General features: G+C 37.4%; 1 protein-coding gene and 1 non-coding gene across 10 annotated transcripts in view; one reads left to right on the top strand and one right to left on the bottom strand.

Annotated features, from left to right (window-relative positions):
- Positions 1-1,592: 1,592 nt before the first annotated feature.
- The window catches only part of Ahi1 (Abelson helper integration site 1), a 146,569-nt gene continuing 127,688 nt past the window's right edge, over positions 1,593-20,473 (top strand). For 3 of the 9 annotated variants that reach the window (XM_048354130.1, XM_048354129.1, XM_048354133.1), the window contains exons 1-3: positions 6,018-6,338; positions 7,689-7,813; positions 17,876-18,417. In XM_048354130.1, coding sequence (XP_048210087.1) covers positions 6,329-6,338; positions 7,689-7,813; positions 17,876-18,417 — 677 coding nt within the window. In that variant the 5' untranslated portion in view covers positions 6,018-6,328. Of the gene's footprint in view, positions 1,611-6,016; positions 6,339-7,688; positions 7,814-9,044; positions 9,404-17,875; positions 18,418-20,473 lie in introns of those variants that run through there. The other 6 variants (XM_048354128.1, XM_048354134.1, XM_048354131.1 and 3 more) reach the window with 6 other exon arrangements.
- On the bottom strand, positions 6,862-6,994 carry LOC125357853. Its single transcript, XR_007212241.1, has one exon. It is a non-coding gene; the product is annotated as a small nucleolar RNA SNORA42/SNORA80 family (small nucleolar RNA).

Here is a 20,473-nt window from a genome sequence, read left to right as displayed (position 1 = left end):
GAGTGGTCCCTGGCAGTTGGAAGAGTTTCTGAGATACACCAAGCCTTAAAGGTCAAAGTCTCTGTCATCCTAAGTCAGAGAACTGTTGGCACTTGTCACTGTGGGGCTGAAGGTCCCAGCAACTGTATGAGAGCTATAACAAGCTGCTAAGTGCCAGGCCACCAGAGGGTAAAGCCTAGACGGATAAGTCTCCAACATCAGAGCCACAGCTGTACTTCTCTGGCTTCTAAAGCCAGAAGCTATAGGCTCCTAGCTTCTGGGTCTGCCAGTCTCCTTCCTAACACCTGAGTCCCCAAGGGCCTAGAGGACTGACAATGTCTCCTATCCCAGCAGAGTGAAAGGACCCCAGCCAGCTGACTGGCCAACAGTATGATACCAAAAAACACTTCAGAGAAGGATGGCGTTTTCAAGCAAGATGGAAGAGGGGAGGGAAGGAATAGTTTTAAGTGGAAAATCGAACAGCTCAGTTTGGAACACGTTTGGATTGTTAATATTTTCACGGACACCTCATGGGCTTTTGAGACTCAAATGTGAAGATGTGCTCTTCTATGGCACGAGACCAGTAAGAGGGGAAAAGCTAGCTTCCACAGGAACGTCACTACCTCTGCCACCGTACAAATGAAGCAACAGGTAATAAATAGCGGTGTGTGTCTTGCGAGGGCAGAAAATGGCCTCGACTCCAAGAGTTGCAACTAGAAAGAAAAGACAACGCATCTGGTATTTTTCCATCCCTCAGAAGCAAAGATGGCGCCCGCAGCAGAAATCTGCACGGGAGGGAGGGGTGGTGGGTGAAGAAAAGATGACGTTTCCACGTTCGTCTTCCACACAGGGAGCTGACAGCGCCAGGCAAGTCAGGAATCATTTCCCCCCCACCCCCACCCCGGATAATGTGGTCTGCAGTATGGCTCTTCCTTCTTCTCCACGCTCGGAGGAGCCTGTTGGATTTGGCGGGCGCGCGGGCGTGTGAGGGGGTGGCGAGTCTGTGTCTGCGCCCCGCTGCCTCACTCATTCATGATTCTTACCCGGAGCTTCCCCTCCGTCTGGCGAGGCCACCTGCGTGTTTATCCCGGCGGAGCTGGCGATGGTTTCCCGACGCTAAGTTTTTTTTTTTTTTTTTTTAGAGGTGAAGCCCGGGACTCGCTCCAGCCCCCTCACAGTTCCAGGTGGCGGGAGTTTCCTCCCCGCGTCTACGTGCGCGCGCGCCGGCGGGCTGCGAACCCCGCGGGCACGAGCTGGGAGCCAGCCGCACTGCAGCACCTCGCAGCGCCGCGCGGGGGCGGGGACGCGCAAGAGGGCGCCCAGCAGCGGCCGCGGTCCAGCCAGCCAGCCGAGCCGGGGCCTTCGCTGGTTACCATGGGAACCGCGGCGTAGGCTGGCCTGACGTCAGCGGGAGGCGCGCTACCCGCACTGCGGCACTGGGTCTGTTCGCTCGCGAAGCCCGGAGCGCGGGGAGCTGGTGTGTGAGCTGCCAGAGCCGCTGCCTTCTTCCCTCCCTCCGGCCATCCCTGCCCTGCCGTGCCCGGCCCTGGCGTGGGGCGCGGAGCCGCTTCGCATCTCCGGGTCTGTAGGCCCGGACGGGACAGGCCTTGCCGCCGCGCGCGTTCCTCTCTGTGAGTACTCTCTGGGTGCGCTGTGGCGGGAGCCCGGCTCTGGAGGCTCAGCCTGCCCGGACTCCTCGAGGGGCGGCGGCGTGGGGGACTACTCGAGGCGGGGGGCGCGAGGCGGCTCTGCACCCCGCAGGCCGAGCGCGCCCCGGGGGTAGGGGGCGGTGTCCCCCAGGATAGGGCTGCGGTCCGCCAGGTAACCACCGCGCACTTCCCGGTTGCGTCCAGCGTGGAGCTCCGACAGAGGGAATTCACCTTTGCTTTTCCTAATTAATCTTTTTCCTTCTTTCCTACTTAAATGCTCTCCTAGCGCGACCTGTACTAAGTATATTTACTTCCTTTTAGAAGGTCGACCTGGCGCAGAATCTTGAGCCTGTGACACGTCTCCTTAATTACATCTAGGAAAAGGTGATCAGTGTGTGTCAGGGGTCAGGTTAGATGTCTAGAGCCAGTCGCTTCGGGATGCGGGAAAATCGGGAAAGGACTCGTAGACGGTTGAGGAACCTTGACACAGCATGTCAGCCTTGCTCTGGAGGCGCTTGGCCTTTTCCTAGGGAAAGAACGGCATGGGGTGCGCACAGGTTTTTCACCTGTTGCAGTGACGAGTGCTGTGATCGCCGAGGCTTTCAGGGGGAATTTGCTTTTGATGGGGACTGGGGGAATTGTTTTAGAATAAGATTAGAAGGAAATGTCGATGCCTAAAGGGGTTTTTAAGCGCTGATTAGAATCTTGTTTATCTATGAAAACTGTTGTTGATTTATTCATTGAATTCTGTAAATAAGATTTTTTTTTTGTTTCACGAAATTCTGTTTTTTTTTTTTTTTAAAAAAATGAATTACGCAAGCCTGCTTTTTCTCGCCTTGAGGTCTGGTCACGTCCTGCGTAGTAATCAGGTGGTCAGAGCAAAAGAAAATGAAACGCCATCCATTTAATTTTTCTACGCAGTATTTTCCAGAAGCTTCTGTAAGAGATTTTGAAGGGAGAAATTCAAGAAGCATGGTATACATGAAATCCAGAGATTCTTTTTAAGTCTATCCTTAATGTTTATAGATGTCACTAATGAAATATCAACTTAATTCTATTATATGCTGTAGGTTACCATTTAAAGATGGTTACTTCTGTAATGTGTTTGTTGTATTATCACTAAATGATTATAAGTGCTTTTTTAGGTCATATGTGCATTAAACTATTAAGTAATGGCAAATAATGTAAATGCATATTTTCCAGTTTCATCCATCAGTTTCATTTGTTATATAATGATGTGCCTATTAAATGGACATGAAGAAATTTTATTTAGCACCTGAAATACATGATTTATTTTCTTTTTTGATATTTTTCTTTTCACAGTAGAGTAAGTGCCATTTCAATTTTCTAGACAAGAAAAACAAAACCCACCAAGTGAAATTAAGTAGCTTGCCCAGCATCACCCATCAACAAGTGACACAGTACACATTCAAGCTCCAGCCTTCTTGATCCCAGAATAGTTGTTCCAGCCATTTTTTTCTTTCTTTCTTTAATAAGGTTACCTAGATAAAGGGAGCATTTGGCTTGATCCTCCAACAGCTAGCAGGGTGATGGTGGTGGCTGTAGTGGTAGTGGGGGTGGGGTAACAGAACATTGTACCAGGGTAAAAATTCAGAGTTGAGGTAAACAGATTAATGATAAAAGGACCCTGGGAGCAGAAGAACTTAACTGGAGGGACTTAGTGGAAAGTATCACTTACTTTTAAATGTCATAGGCCAGTTTTCACTGGCAAAGGAGGAAAGGCCATTTCTTAGAGGGAATAGTTCTCTCTGATTTGGCACATGGAGAATGCCAAATGAGTAATTTAAACATAGTATAAAGAAAGACAAAGGGTCATTTTGTGAATGTCTTTGGACTTCTGTGGTAGGGACTTGATATTTTTCTATGTAGGTGGTTGGAAGCTAGGGAAGAGTTTTAAGCATATGACAACATTACATTCATATTGTACAGAATTACTCTGGTTTCAATGTAGAGTTCAATTTTGGTTTTAAAAGGGGTGAGTGATGGAGGAGTAGAAACAATCTGTTTTTCAGAATGGAATGGGGTGGGGGGGTGGGGGGGAGTGCTAGGGATCTAGTTAAGCTAGGCCCTTGGTGCTTGTTGAGCAGGTAAGTTACATCCTTAGCTCCCTGGAAACAAACTCAAACAACCCCCCCTTTTTTTGGTCCCTCAAAGCTTCTACATCGGTCATGAAATTAAAGGGTAATAATAGAATTAAAGAGAATTCTAGAAAGAATTATCTACATACGGTATCTACCTTCCTGTTTTTTGAGCCTATGGCTACCACGTTTTTGCCCTTTCATAGTTATTAGGTTGGTTTTTTTTTTGTCTCGTGTGACTTCCTGATTATAGATCCTGATTATAGATCTAGTGGCATTGTTCCAAATTTGCAACAATTTTTGATAACACACGAATGTAGCCCACCTTTCTTAAAACGTTTTCCTCCTGTAATATTTCTCCTAGTTTTTCACTAGCTTCTTCATAAACATTTTATTTTATGGGTTCAGAGAGTTCTGCTTCTGAAATTTTTTTCTTGTTTGTAGTGTATGTTACAAACACACATGAATATATGTATAATATATGAAATGAATATATAATTTATATAGTCTATAAACATTTATGTATAAAATAAATATTTTATAATATATGAATAAATATTTTACAATATATGAATATATTTAATATATTTTTAATTTATATGAACATATATTTATGTATAAAGGTACTTTCCCTACATATATGTACATGTATAAATGATTATATATGTATTATGTAATTTATATAAACACCTCTCAAATTTTCAGCAGAGATATTCCTGCTGTGTTAATGTATTCCATTATTTATTGTGTTAAACATAATAGGATTGTTATTGTTGTAATAATAATACCATGATAGTTGTTACTGTTTTCCATATGTACATTTGAAAGCTTGCCAAGTGCTAGGTAATGTGACAAGAATTTTATCTGCATATTCTGAATCTTCATAAAGCCTGTGAATGATTTACTATTGTTATTCTTTTTTGACAAATTAGGCAGTTAGGTCTCTGGGGATTAATTTTCTGACAGGTATAACTGAGGTTGGAATACAGGGATCTGATAAAGAAGTTCGTGCTCAGTGTTGCTCAGTGTGTCTCAGATACTCAATACATATTCACACTAAACTCCCTGTATAAGAAGTCCTAATTCGTATTATGGCTAATATTTATTAATGTTTGTTCTGCCAATAGTACTCTTCTAAATCATTTAACCCTTACTGCAAACCTCTGAGGAGTTATAGTCAGGCTAATGTAACAGCTGAGAAAGTAAATTGTCCAGAATCACACAGGTGGCTTTAGGGAAATTAATTCTAGGACTTGAGTTTTTAAACTATCCAGTATACTATGTTATAATACAGCTAATACTACAGATCCATTTGTCTTAGTTCTAAAAGCATGAGAATCATTCTTGATTCTTTCTCTTGCCTCTTTAGTGATTTAATATTTATAAAATGGCATATAAAGTTTCTGTTATAGTGAAAACATGTGTAAAATACAAGTAAATCTTTTTATATATGGCCATAATGCTGTCAGATGTTTGCTTGCATACTGAGTCAACAAAGAATAGTATTAAAGATGTTTATTTGCTTTATAATTCTTCCTGTTGCCAGGGTTCAATTACTAATGCACTTACTTTGAAGCCTTTCTAATTTGGCATGAATTTGGAAAATAGATGACCAGGCTTATTGAAACAGTATATACTAGAAACAGTAAATACAGGCTTCTCTCGATAAAAATTTTGAATTTTTACTCCTTGGATTTAGTGATCTATTTCATTTATACAAGCTGACATAAGCAATATATTTCTGTAATCATTCTTTTTTAGCATTTCTTCTCAGATTTTTCTGCTAGAGGAATGGGAAGTGGATCCCCAGGGTACAGGAATGTAAGCTAATAATGTCCGAGCCAGCTCAAAATATGACCTTCTTTTTTAAAAACAGGCTTCAGTTGTATTAAAAATATATGAATAATGCCCACATGTGAGTATTAATATGTTCATTTTAGATACATACGCCATATTTAAGTAAAATTGGCAATTTAGGAATATATATGCTGAGTTTACCGTGATTGGATACATAGCACTGATACAAATATCAAGGTATTTATTAGAGAAAAATGGTACACATATCTATACCACCCTCTGTTGTAACATAATTTCCTGAGGAAAGGACCCAAAACATTTAAATTTGCTATCTAACTGCTATCCACAAGTGTATTTTGCTAATAATATGTTTTAGTAATTATTCTTGGAAAAGCTAATCTTAAAATAGTTGGACAAAGCACATTAAAATATTCTACATTTATTATACTTTAAACATGTGTTTGCATACTTAGGTATTTATTATTTTCCTTGATTTCATTTGTTTCAAATGTATAAATATCTTATTCAAATGTGATTAACTAGTTTCAGACTCTAAACTGATTTAGAGTCTAAATCAGATTTAGAATTATTTTTCAAATAATTTGCAAAAGATTGGAATAAGAGAATGTAGTGTTACTGTTTGAAACCTGGGAAAATAGTGGAATTGTCATGGCATAATCTAGGCATGATTTAGAATTTTTATTTCTGAGTTCCATATTAAAAATAAATCCTTTTTGTTTTAATAGGATACTGAGTGAGTCAGTGTTTTGCATTATTTATCAGTGCTCACCATAATCCTGAGACATGACTACTGGTAAGACCTCTATAAAATTTGTGTTCACAATTTATATATTTTAAGGGAGACTTCAACAAATTAGTGAACAAAGTACATATCATTAAATAAAATAGTATATATTTTAGACTTAATCTCTTCTGAATTGACTATCAGGAAGGTGAAAACAGATATAATAATTCTTGTTTAAATGAGCACATCTGGTTTCAGTGGAACTTTATTTACAAAATCAGATGGCTAGCCAATAGCCATAGTTTGCCCATAACTTCACTAGGTCATTCATTTGTTTGTTCACCATTTACTCATTGAAATATATTTATTAACTCTCTACTCTGTGACAGCCAGACCTGGTGCTAGCAGCTAAAGACCCCTGAAGTAGCTAGTATAATGGGAGATACAGACAAACATAGATTTGCAAGTAATTATATATTCTCCATTGAATTAAGTGCTATATGGCAAAGAATAAGCCTACTAAGTGAAAATAGGTAAATTTAGACCTTGTCAGACTATGGTCCATTTTGTTTATTTCTTTTTCTTTTTTTTCCTCTGTGCAACCCCTGTAGTGCCAATAGCCTACAGGTAGAGGCCTGGCTATGGTTCGGGACCACAATTTGCTCTGGCAAACTGACATTATGAAAGGCCCAGGGGGATGGGCCTGCCATAAATCCAACCCATACATCTATGGTCTGTTTTAGAGGCAACAGTAGATAGCTCACCACCAGTCAGCTGAGGAGTTAGAGGAAACTACATTCATACAAGAAGGAACTTGTTCTGACAAAAGAGCTATGAAAAAGGAAGCAAGATGGAGATATCCAGGGGACATTTGTCGTGATTTGAAAGGGAAAGTAGTCAAGTCAGGAGATGAAGAATCCTATGAGTATGTGAAGGATTTAATTCTAAGTAAATGGGAAATCTGCAGTAATTTAGGGAATAACAGGATCTGCTTTGTGTTTTAAAGGAATAAATAATATTAGTTAAATGTCAACTGTAAGTTGGGCATACTTGCAGATTGATCTTTGATAGAATTATTGTGGCTTTATAGGTAAGGAAAGTGAAGTTTAGAGATTCCAAGTCACTTCTCTAAGGCCTTGTGACCAACAGTGGTAGATAGTATTGAACATTACCAGTAAAACATTAACTTATCAAAGGAAACCTTTAGAGGAAGTGACCAAAAAGGAAAGAGAGATGGAAGTGATTGAGATTCACTAGAACTAAAAGAAAAAGTATTTTAAGAAGGAGGGACTGCTCAGCTGTCATATAGATAAAAACACACCAGGTATCTATAAGACTTTATCCCTTAACATAATAGTAATTTAGGTTTTGTTGTAATTGAATTGTTTAGAACATGACAGGAGTCTTTATCTTTTGTAGTTGAGAGTGAAGCCAAAATAAAAACCAAAGTTCGCTTTGAAGAATTACTTAAGGCCCACAGTGATCTAATACGTGAAAGAAAAAAACTCAGGAAAAAACTTGCCAAATCTAGAGAAAACATCTCAGTGAGTAATTGATCATTCAGTTGTGGTGACTTAAATATATGCATACAATTATTTTTGTACCAAGCTTATAAGCAATTTCAAAAATTAAAACAGTAAGTTAATGTCATGATTGGTAACACATGGTGAAATAAAAGTTTATATCACTCCTATTTATAAGGTCTTGAGTGCTGCTGTCCTATAAGAACTAGATACATTGGTAAAGATGACCAAAACAGATGAGGAAATTCAAACTACCATATCACATTTTTCAAGAATATATTTTTAACTTCAGAATTGTGAACAATGTAGGAATTAATATCTTCAATATTTAATGGCTTTATTTTATTGAAACTTAATTCTGTTACTATATATGCATTGGTACCATGAGGAATCAATGGCTTTAGAGCAGTAATTATCTGTTTTATGTTTAAGGCACACTTCAAAGGATTATAAATACTGAACTTGGCTTATCATGGTGCTTTGTGCCAGTAATCCCAGCTACTAGGAGGTGGAGTTTGAGAAAATTGTAGTTTCAAACAAGCAGGCAAAAAGTTATTGTGACTTTTCTACCCTTAATAAAAAAGATAGGTATGGTAGGACACACCTGTAATCCTAACCATGCCAGAGACATGGGTAGGACTGTAGAAAAGGCCAGGCCTGGTAAAAATCACAAACCCTATCAGAAAAACAACCCAAATGGTTTCAGGCCATAGTCCAAGTGGTATAGACTTGCCTAGTAAGCATAAGGCCCTAAGTTCAAACCTCAGTACTACACATAGAGAAAAAAAAATACAAAACTCAAAACAATTGCAAACAAATAGCCATTATATACAACTTGATTCCACTAGTTTTATAAAACCTAATAGCATCTACAATGAGTACACTATTCACTCTTAATACCTGTCTTACTATTTCAATTGTACCTTTTCTCCTTTGACCATAATCTTTTGTGTGTATACTCACAAAAATTCCTTTTTTCAAAAATCATTACGATTAAGATTTTTAATGGGGGCTGGGAATATGGCCTAGTGGCAAGAGTGCTTGCCTTGTATGCATGAAGCCCTGGGTTCGATTCCTCAGCACCACATATATAGAAAATGGCCAGAAGTGGCGCTGTAGCTCAAGTGGCCCAGTGCTGGCCTTGAGCAAAAAGAAGCCAGAGACAGTGCTTAGGCACTGTGTTCAAGGCCCAGGACTGGAAAAAAAACAACAACAAAAAAAGATTTTTAATGTCAAAGTCTACAGTTAGCCTAAAAGCATATGAAATGATCAGTATTATAAACTTTCAATCTTAATACTCTTTGCAAAAGATTTTTCTTAGCATTAGTTCGATAAGGGGAGAGGAAGATTTTGCTATTTCCATACATACCTACAATATACCCCAATCAAACACCTCTTTTAATTTCAAAATTTTCACTGCTTTATTTGCATATATGCATATAGAGTTCTTTGACTAAATTCTCACATGTCCTACACAGTCTTTCTCTGAAAGAGTTTCATGGTAAATTGTATATCCCATGTTTTAATTTCAGCAAGTTTCACCACTTTCTATATTTATGCTAAGATGAAACTATTCTGTCTGGTATGCATCACTGTACTATATATGCTCAGGTAATGCAAACATAAGTAGTAACATTGGCCAGAATCTAGCCAGAAGCAAATGAGAGTTTATAATATGCATATTACCACTTACACCAGTTTAGAGATAGAATGGAACAGATTATCTTCCATAGTGAATACAGCTGTAAAGCACAGCAATATTTTCTATTGTGTTTTTTTCTAGTGGTACAAGTATGTAGTGTGGTACCACCATGGACTTGATAACCCATGAACAAGATGCTAAAAGTTTAGGCCAAGAATTCTACATGAAGTAGATAACCAGAAAGTGAGCAGAAGTTATACCCATTTACCTAAAGTTAAGTTTAGATGTTGAAGGCACAGAAGTGTGAAGTCACTAGGTATAATCTCCCAAGCTTTGACAGATACCAAACCTAAACAGACGTGCTTCCAGAAATAAATATAACAGGGAAAAGAAAATAGGAAAAATTCTCTAGTTCAAAATAGGGAGGGCTTAGAGGAAAACAAGTATTTTTGAAATGATTAACTCCAGGAAGTGGAAGAGGTAAGAATGCCTACTTTCATTGACTAAGTTACATGAGTCTTGTCTCTTAGGCAGTCTTCTAAACACTATAAGCACGTTATTTTCATTTCATATGAAAGAGCAGAATTATGAGGTTTTTATCTCAGTAGATAAGGAAACTAGATGACAGATACCGAGTAACTTGCCTAAAGTTACATAGTAAATGGTGAAAAACAGGATTCATTGATAATCTGAGAATCTGTTCTCTTAAACACAATTCAGTGTTATTTCTTTTAGTAAGGTTGAAGAGATTGGACCTGTCTGGATAGAGAACAATGTTTGTTTTATTTTGTGTGTGATAGGCTAGGTCTAAACTGGAGTTGAGACCATGAAAAAAATCTAATCAGTGACGTGAGAAACAAATTTGAGATTCTTCCATGACCAAAAGTGAAAGAAATAACAGGTGTTCCCGATAGTACTAGTGGAATAGGGAAGAGGTAATACCTGTGATATAAACAATTTTAATACTTCTATCATAGCTCTCTTTGAAGAGGGAAAGTAACATGTGAATGACCTGTGAATACTTACAGATTTTTCCTTTAAATTATGAATGTAGAGGAAAGATCTTGTTTCATCTTAACTACTTAATATTACTGATGTTTTGGTAAACATAACAGGTTATAGAACATAAATAATACTAGAATGCCCTTTTTTGTTTGAAATAAAACTTTGTGTCTATTATAATACTAGGTGATTTACATTCATTAACTCAACTGATTCCCAGAAGAACCATATGTAATCAGTATGCTTTGGTGAACTAAAAGACAGGGACTGAGGAATTACTCAGGATCATACAAATAATCATAATGAAATCCATGTTCTGATTTCACAACTTGTGTTCATGACAGGTCTGTTGTACTGCTACGCTGTTATGCTTGCAGTAAAGAGAACAAATAATCACTATTGACAGTCCAGTATGCTAACTTAGGTAATTGATGCAGATCTACTTAAAGGTGAATCATAAATATGTAAAAACCAAGTATTATATCTAGAAACAATATCTGTTATAAATATTAGAAGTAGAAAAATAAGGTAAACATCAAATACCTACAAACTACAAAAACCCAAACAATCTCAAGATAGATTTTTCTAAATGTATAGTTTCACAGTGAAACAAGTTCAGTTTTGTTAGCAAGTATTAAAGAAGATGTGATGAAATAAATTTCTGTTCTGCATAAAAAATGCACTAAAAAGATCTCTAATGAACTCTATTTAAATGGAAAAATGTAGACTAGAATTAATGGCAAAGACTATGAAGAAGATAAACTTTAAAATTAAAAATAGGAATTATAGCACTTCTAGATGTTTTCATATAAATACTTCAAGAAATAGTATTGAAGACAGAATATGATGTTGCATGCCTATCATGCCAGCACTCAGGAGGTAGAGACAAAAGAGAATCTCAAATTTAAGACCAACCTGACATACAAGCTAAACCTTGTCTTAAATAAAACAAAATATAACAAAACCCCTTAAGAACTAGTATTATTAGTGTTTATTTTGCTTTTGAAGAAAAAGAGTAATTAAAACTTCACTTTATCTCACTGAATTACATTTCACACAGTAAAAAATGTTAAATGTAAAAATTAAATTAGTACAGAAATGGTTAATATAATAGATCCAGGTGCTGGTGGCTCATACATGTAATCCTAGCTATGCAGCAGGCTGAGAACAGAGGATTGGGGTTTTAAGCCAGGACAGAAAAGTCTGTGAGCTTCTTATCTCCAATTAGCCACACGAAAACCAGAGGTGGTGCTGTGGTTAAAAGTGGTAGAGCACTAGCCTTAAGCAAAAAGAGCTCAGGGACAGTGCCCAGGCCCTAAGTTAAGCCCCACGACTAACAAAAAATGTGTGTGTGGGGAGGAGCGGGGGGAGCGTGTATACTCTTGAGCTTGGGGCTCTGGGCACTATCCTTGACCTTTTATGCTCAAGACCAGTGCTCTATCACTTAAACCATAGCTTCACTTCTAGCCTTTTGGTGATTAATTAGAGATGAAGAAGAATTACAAGCATGAGCCATCAGTGCCCAACCTGATTTTTTTCTTTAATATGAGGAAAATTGCCAAACACTGGTGGCTCACACTTGAAATTCTAGCTACTGTGGAGGCTGAGATCTGCAAATGGAGGTTCAAAGTCTGCCCAGGCACTAACATCTGTAAGACTCTTATCTCCAGTTAACCGTCAGAAAACTGGAATTGGTGATTTGGCTCTAAGTGGTAGCACTAACCTTATGCAGAAAGTTCAGAGACAGAGCCCAGGGCCTCAGTTCAAGTGCCATAAGCAGCAACAACAAACCAAAAAATGTGTGTAGTGGGGAGATTACCCATTTCATTTTATTCTTCCAACTTTCATTTTAGCTATGGTATGTTTTCTGACTTACATACAGTTCCCCCTAAAACAGTTGTCATGAATTAATTATAAAGGGTGGAAGACACACACACACACACACACGAAACCAAGCTGCCTTTGGTGGTCTATGTCTATAATCCTAGCTCTATGGAAAGCAGAGGTAGAAAGATCATACTCCAAGGCCAACTCGGAGCAGAATTATAAAACAAAGTCAGGGTGTGGCTCAAGCACTAAGCATATTTTCCTGGCAAGCTTGAGGCCCAAACTCAAACCCCAGTATTGAAAAGGAGTCGGTGTGGCTCAAGTGCTAAGCACACTTTCCTAGCAAGCATGAGGCCCCAGCTCAAACCCCAGTATTGACATACACACAAAATTACTGAAATGCAGAATTATTAACCTTGAATTATATATCAACAAGACAAATATCACAAATAGTTCAGGTAAAATAAAAACTTTTAAGATGATTTAAAGCTGAAATAATTCTTTGTCAGCAAACTTGATTATAAGAAATTATAAGAATGGAAAAGATCATAGCAATCAAAAATTGGACTTATATCAAAGAACATAAGAAATAGTAAATATGATAAAAAGGTTGTTATTTTTAAGACATCTTAAAGGATAAGTTTTACAGTGAGAATAATAATTGTGCAGTTTTAATATGTATACAAGTGAAAAGACAACACAAAATTTGGGGGGAGATAAACTGAAGTGTACTTCAGGTTTCTTAAAATAAATGTGAAATAGCATTGAAAGTAGACAGATAACAGGTTAAAAATTTGTAAGACTTGCAATAATCACCCAAAAAGAAAAGGAGAAGCTAGCTAAAGCTCCAGTAGGCAGGACAAATAGAAGAAAGCAACCAAAGAGTATATTTTAACTCAGCAATATTTTAAAAAAATCACTTCAAATGGTAGAAACAGAGCCATTCCGAGTTAGAGGTTTCCAGATTGGCAAATAAAACAAGACCCAAGACTAGTTATTTAAAGACTATATTTAAACTTAGTTTAAATATAAAGACATACATGTTAAGATTTACAGAATGGGAAAACACCATGCACTAGTAAAAAGAAGTAATTACATTGATATCTGAGAAAGTATATTTTAGGACATAAAATTAACAAGGAGAAGGAGCAGTATTAGCCAAAGTAAAGAAGAATATTTTACAATAAAACTGTCCGTTTATAGGAGAGATAAGCACACCACACAGTAATAGAGCTTCAAATTAAAGAAGACAAAACCAGGCTTACCTCTGTAATCCTAGTCATTTGGACAGCAGAGAAGAGGAGGATTAAGCTTTGAGACCAGCCAGAAAAGTTCAAGAGACCCTTTTTCAATTTGTACCTGAGACCAGCGGCACACACCAGTCATTTCAAGCTACATGGAATACTGGGAAACTGAAAAGGATGATCCACAGTACCAGCCAGCCTGGGTAGGAAAGCTTGAGAGACTCATCTCACACCATTGTTATGTGCCTATGATCCCAGCAACAACTAGAGCCTAAAATAGAACCATGGCAGCTCAGGCAAGTTCTGAGACAGGAAGCAAGACTATGTCCTAAAAACAACCAGTGAAAAATGGGTAGAGGTGTGACTTAGCTACTCTGATTGTAGACCCCCAATCCCAAATCAGATGTCCACCATAAATCATATTGTTGATATTAACTTTTTGGTAAAACTAGTGTGGCCCAAGGCGTTAGCCATAAAAATTTCTTAGCAAATATAACATTCCAAGGGCTTCATTTTGCAGAAGCCTGCCAATGTCTGGTCCCATAAAATGTTTAAGCAATCAAGTCCTCCAAGTTACTCTTATACACATCTAACCAGACTGATCACGAGAAAAGCATAGAAGATATGTTACCAATATTTGGAAACTTAGAATATTCCCTGCAGATAATACAGACTTTAAAAAGATAGTAAGGTATGAAAGTACACACAAATGTATTAACTGTAATGTGGTATTTTCAGAAGATAATTCAAACAGTATAGTTCCTTACAAAAACTCATAGTCTAACAAAATGACTACCAGAAAACTGGTATTTGAAAGGTAGGGGGTCAGGGAAGGGAGATAGACAAAGAAGACAAGATGAGAAAAATGCAATTATAAAATTCAGTGCCTATCCTATGATATGAATGAAAGGGAGTGGTTGGTTTGGGAGGGATTGGGGAGAAGATGAAAGTGACATTGATCTAGATGCACTGTATAAGCTCATTTGTTGAATGGTAACTCTTTATACAACTACTTACTGATAATAAAAATATAATCTAAATTTTAAGAAGATAAGGAATATTATGAATTACTTCACCATAACAAATTTAGAAGCTGAGATTAAGTGCATAAATTACATGAAAGGCACAAACTTCCAAAGCTCAATCAAAAAGAAGTAGAACTTGAATATTGTGTACTTAAAAAAAATTGAATCTGTTCTTAGAAACCTCACAGAGAAAACTAGTCCCAAAAGCTATCACTAGCAAATTGCACCAAACAGTAGAGGAAGAACCATTTATATGCAAACTTTTATGGACCGTTCAATAAGAGAAGATGTCTCTCTATTCCTTTGTTGTTGTTTTTTTTTTTTATGGTTAATCATTACTCTGATACCCAAACCAGACAAGATATTACAAGAAAACTGTCAAGCAATACCCATGGAAGATAAATTCAAAACGCTCCAGTAAGATATTAGGAAACAAACCTAATAGTAATTATCTCAGGTATACATTGTTATTTTGGCATTGAAAACATTACTCAATGTAATTTATCATATCAAAATATTAAATAAGAAAGCTACATGATCATCCCAAATGCAGAAAAGGGGAAAGGTGAGGCTTGGAAATGTTCTTTCTTGAAATTTCTTATAAGGATAGGAAGAAACCTCTTCAATACAGGCTTCTAAAGTCCCACAGCTAGTTTCATATTTAATGGCAAATAATGAATTACATATGCCTTAAGCATGTTAGCGGTGTACGTGTACAATTGCATTGTAGACCCTGACCAATGCAATAATACATTTACTAGTAACGAATGCTATAAAATTAGAATTTTTAAGTCATTTAACAGTGACAAAAAATATAGCAGCCAAGCATAAATGTATTATATAATGTATAACATCTATATACTAAAAACTTCCAAAGTGCTGAAAATAAAGATTTAGTAACTAGGTTTCTCTGTAGTTTGGAAGAATCAATATTGATAAATGTATATCTCTAAAAGTTCTATTCATTTGGTTCTACCCAAACTTGACAGCAATTTGGCCTTTAGAAACTTATTTACAAAATTTATTTGGATATGCAACTAAAAGACCAAAAGAAAAGGAATTACTCAATTGATTCAAGACTCATAGTAAAGCTATTTTAATGAAGACAACATGTTGTCTTAAGATAGGTATATATATCGGTAGGGCAAAATAGAATCTAGACATAAGTAAAAGATAAGTTGATTCGTTGTTTTTCTTTGTGTGTTGATTTTTGCTAATTCTTTTGTAACTATTTCAAATTAAGCATATGCTTCTTCTAAAAAAGTGGTAAAATAAGTTTACCTAATTAAAGAGAAGCTATTTTTATTAGATTTAATTGGGAAGATTTTTCAGAAAATGTGGCTCTATAATTTACCTTTAAAGTTGAGATGCAGGTTGGAAATTTTAAGCGAGCAAAGTAATGTCCTGAATATGTTAAAATATTGGCTATATATGAGATACTAGTTCTTTCAATGTTTTTCTATCTCCTTTAACTGTACTACCTATTTTTCACTGCTTTGTATGAGTGTATGTGTGTGTGTGTGTCTTGAGCTAAGGGCTTGCAGGCTGTCCCTGAGCTTCTTTTTGTTCAAGGCTGGCACTTTACCACTTGAGCCACACTTCCACTTCTGGATTTTTGGTGGTTTGTTGGAAGCAAGAATCTCACAGACTTTTCCTGCTGGGGCTGCCTGGGAACCACAATCCTCAGATCTCAGCCTCCTGAGTAGTTAACTGCTTTTAAAGAGGAATTTTAATAATTAAACTTTAGCATTCTTTGATAATTTCACTCATACCTAGGAGAATTTATCTTGATTTTTTTTTTACTTTTATCTTAGAGAACTTTGGCTTTTGACCATTCTGTTTTACAATGTTTCTGTGAAGTTTATTTCCGTCAAAGTTTTCTATCACTTATAGACTGATCTTTATGGAGAACTAACTGTCTTACTTCCCTTGGGGTCTGTCATTTTGTTTTTTGTTTTCTCTCCATTACAGTATTTTTCTTTTTTGGTGTTTTAGAATTTCATCATGTAGCTCAGGCTAGGCTAAAACTTCAAATCCTCCTGTCTTCCAATCCCAAGTGCTGTGATTAGGCATGTGTGTGCCACTTGATAATCTCTTAATATCTTTGATATTGTATGTTTAAATCCTTAATTTCTTTTTTTTTTTTTTTTTGTGGCCAGTCCTGGGCCTTGGACTCAGGGCCTGAGCACCATCCCTGGCTTCTTCCCGCTCAAGGCTAGCACTCTGCCACCTGAGCCACAGCGCCCCTTCTGGCCGTTTTCCATATATGTGGTGCTGGGGAATCGAACCGAGAGCTTCATGTGTAGGAGGCAAGCACTCTTGCCACTTAGGCCATATTCCCAGCCCCTTAATTTCTTAATATCTTTGATTTTGTCTGTTTAAATCCTCTAACTACTTACTTTCCAATTGATAACATTCCTTTGTGATTTTTTTTCAGCCTCTTACTGATGTTTTTCTGTTAAAATATCTCTCATTTAAAATAATTTTGATTAGGGAAAGAAGTATAGCTGGCTGTGTGCCTAGATTATCATTTGGGTAAACAAGATTTTACTGATAGACAAGCTAATTGCAGAGTAATTGTAAGGCTGTAGACTTGGTTTCAGAATTTTGGAAAAAGAAAAAGAACCCTTGTATATTTTCTATTTGAGAACTTGAAATGTTTTACCCTCAGTGACTCAGCAGTTTTTCAAAGTCTCTTAATTAAATTACAGCTAGGATTATTCTGCTAATGAGGAAAAGGGCATTCAAGATTTGGGTAATTAAATTACTTCTTAAAAATCCTTAATTACTCTTTTAATTCTTGGCAGTACTGGGATTTGAATTCAGAGACTCATGCTACTAGGCAGATGATCTGCTGGGTCATGCCTGCAGCCTTTAAGCACTGATTATTTTTTATTCCTGCCCAGGTGTGCGCCAGAACTGTAATCCTCCTATTTTAAGCTTTCTAGTAGAGATGAGATGACAAATGTATGTCACTACATATTACTTTTTCAACTAGAGATGAATTCTCACAGACTTCTACCTGGACTCTTCTGGAACCTGGATCCTTCCAAGTAGCTAGGATTGTAGTCATGAGCCACTGTTACCTAGCTCTTAAGTACTTTTTCCACGCTAGTTAAGTCATTTATTTAGCCTGAAGTTACTTTTTGGAGATTCTCAATCTAATTCTGGTAATGTAAACCAGTGAGTCATCATCACATGCTCTGGAACAGCATCATTCTGTCCAAGAAAGAAAAAACCAGCAAATAATTTTTTTCAATATTAATCAGCAACTGTTGTTTTTGTCTTTATACATTTAAAGTGTGTCTCACTGAACTTTTGTTACTGTGTCTTCTTTTCCTAGCTTTCCACTAGCAGTAATCTTCAGGATATTAAAGAAGCTAAAAGTGATGATATGAGTTGCACTAATACTACTAATCCAGAGAAGAGCATGAGAGTCAATAAAAACAAACTGAGGAATAATCAGTCAGCAGGTGAAGATCCAACTGAAGACATCAGTGTAGAGGAGGACAAGCAAGGGAAGCCAAACAAGAAAGTTACAAAGGCCACCCAAGATATGGAACCAGAAACTCCCGAGAAAGCAGATTCTACACATCAGAAAGTTCGAACAAAGGCACAGCCAGGCGGTGATCACCAGAAAAGTGATAAAGCAAATGAGGGGAAAGAAAAAAGTGATGCAGACGGGGAGGAAGAACTGATAGAAGCATATCAGCTCCAGGTAGCAGAAGAAATGGCAAAGGAGATTAAGAAGAAAATAAGGAAGAAGCTGAAAGAACAGTTGACGTATTTTCCCTCAGATACTTTATTGCACGATGACAAGCTGAGCAGTGAAAAAAGAAAAAAGAAAAAAAAGAAAGCTCAAGTCCTGTCTAAAGCTGAACCAAGGTACTTTACCTTAATACCATGAAGTAAAAAAATAAAATAAGTATTTTTTAGCTTTTTGAGTGATACCTGGAGTTTAACAAAGAAAATTCTTAGTCTTTTATTTGGAGACATTTCCACTAAGCAAATAATGGCATACCTTTACACAGTACCTCGCAGTGTGCTAGGTGTTTTACAGAAATTTAAGGAATTATTACTTATAAAATCTAAGAACAGTAAACATTTATCATCTCACACTTTCTGAGGTTCAGGAGTCTGGAGTGATACTTAGCTGAGCGTTTCTGAATCTTAAACGATTCTCTCACAGGCTGCAGTCAGGATGTTAGCCAAATCTGAAGTCACTTGAAGCCTTGCCAGGTGGAGCATCTGCCAAATGACACATATAATTCTTGAATCTCAGAAAATCTGTGTTTAAGCTTTGCCATGTGGCTGTTGGCAGGTCTCAGGTTCTGACTAGCTTTTAGTGAGAGACACCAGTGCCTTGCCATATGGACCTCTCTGAGTTACTCACCTCATGGCTGCTTGCTTCCTCAGAGCAAGGTCTTTGAGAGTAAGAGTGAAATACAAGTCACATGTTTTTAGGACATGATTTAGAAGTGGCATCCAATACCTTTACCACATTTTATTAGAAATACATGACAGTATCCAGCCCACAGTCAAAGGTAAGGAAATTCTACAAAGAAATAAACATAAAAGATCTGAGACTGCTTTTCACAGTATACTGCAAACTTCCTTATTATAGCTTCTACATTGGTGAGGAATTAGAAAGTCATTCTCACTTTAGAGTTCTGTTTTTTGTTTTTTTTGTGCTAGTCCTAGGGCTTGGGACTCAAGGCCTGAGCACTATCCCTGGCTTCTTTTTGCTCAAGACTAGCACTTTACCTCTTGAGCCACAATGCCATTTCCGGCTTTTTCTGTTTATGTGGTACTGAGGAATCGAACTCAGGACTTCATGCTTGCTAGGCAAACACTCTACCACTAAGCTACATTCCCATAATTCTTTTTTTTTTTTTTTTTTTGGCCAGTTCTGGGGCTTGGACTCAGGGTCTGAGCACTGTCCCTGGCTTCTTTTTGCTCCAGGCTAGCACTCTGCCACTTGAGCCACAGCGCCACTTCTGGCCATTTTCTATATATGCGGTGCTGGGGAATCGAACCCAGGGCTTCATGTGTGGGAGGCAAGTACTCTTGCCACTAGGCCATATTCCCAGCCCTCCCTTAATTCTTGAATTTAAACTAAAACTGTGTCTTATATGACAGTGGCATGCAAAAGGCAGCTGTTTTCCTTTAATAATCATATTGGTAATTGACAAAAAAGCAAGACCTTTTGGAGTTACAAATATGAAATATTTCTTTATTTTTTCAACCCCTGTTTTACAAAGATAATATACTGGGAGTTAGTTTTCTGTTTAAATGAACTTTTTAACTAGATAAATTCAAACAAACTTTTAATAGGCACCTTCTCATGAAACTTATTATGTTCCTGGGCTGCTACCAGTTATTTGTTCATGTAGATTGTTATTTTAATTATATTCTTCTGAAAATGTCATACAGTAGCTACTAAAAATATAAATTAACTTTTAACCTAAATAAATGGTATAGCTAAAGCCTCTTGAAATCAGAACAAAATTAGAACAATGTTTTAGCTTTTAAAAAGTCATTAAAACCCAGCACTGGTGGCTCATGCCTATAATCCTAGCTACTCAGTGGGCTGAGATCTGAGGATTGAGGTTCAAAGCCATCCGGGCAGAAAAGTCCTTAAGACTTATCTCCAATTAACCACCAGAAAACCGGTAGTGGTGTAGGGACTCAAAGTCGTAGAGCACTACTAGCCTTGAGCAAAAGAGCTCAGGGACAGTGCCCAGGCCCTGGGTTCAAGCCCCACACCCTGCAAAAAGTCATTAAACATGAAGAGATTTGTTCATTAATTATTTACTTTCAGTAGAGTGAAGATGCTTTGGTCATTCCTATGTAAGACAGGGATATTTCTCACAAAATGCCATTGTGTCCCTTCTTCCCTCCCTCTCTTCTCTCCTTTCCTCCCTTCCTCTCTTCCTTTTTG

This window comes from Perognathus longimembris, chromosome 9, assembly GCF_023159225.1.
Source record: "Perognathus longimembris pacificus isolate PPM17 chromosome 9, ASM2315922v1, whole genome shotgun sequence".
NCBI classification, from domain to species: domain Eukaryota; kingdom Metazoa; phylum Chordata; class Mammalia; order Rodentia; family Heteromyidae; genus Perognathus; species Perognathus longimembris.
This window is presented reverse-complemented; position numbering and strand designations above follow the sequence as displayed.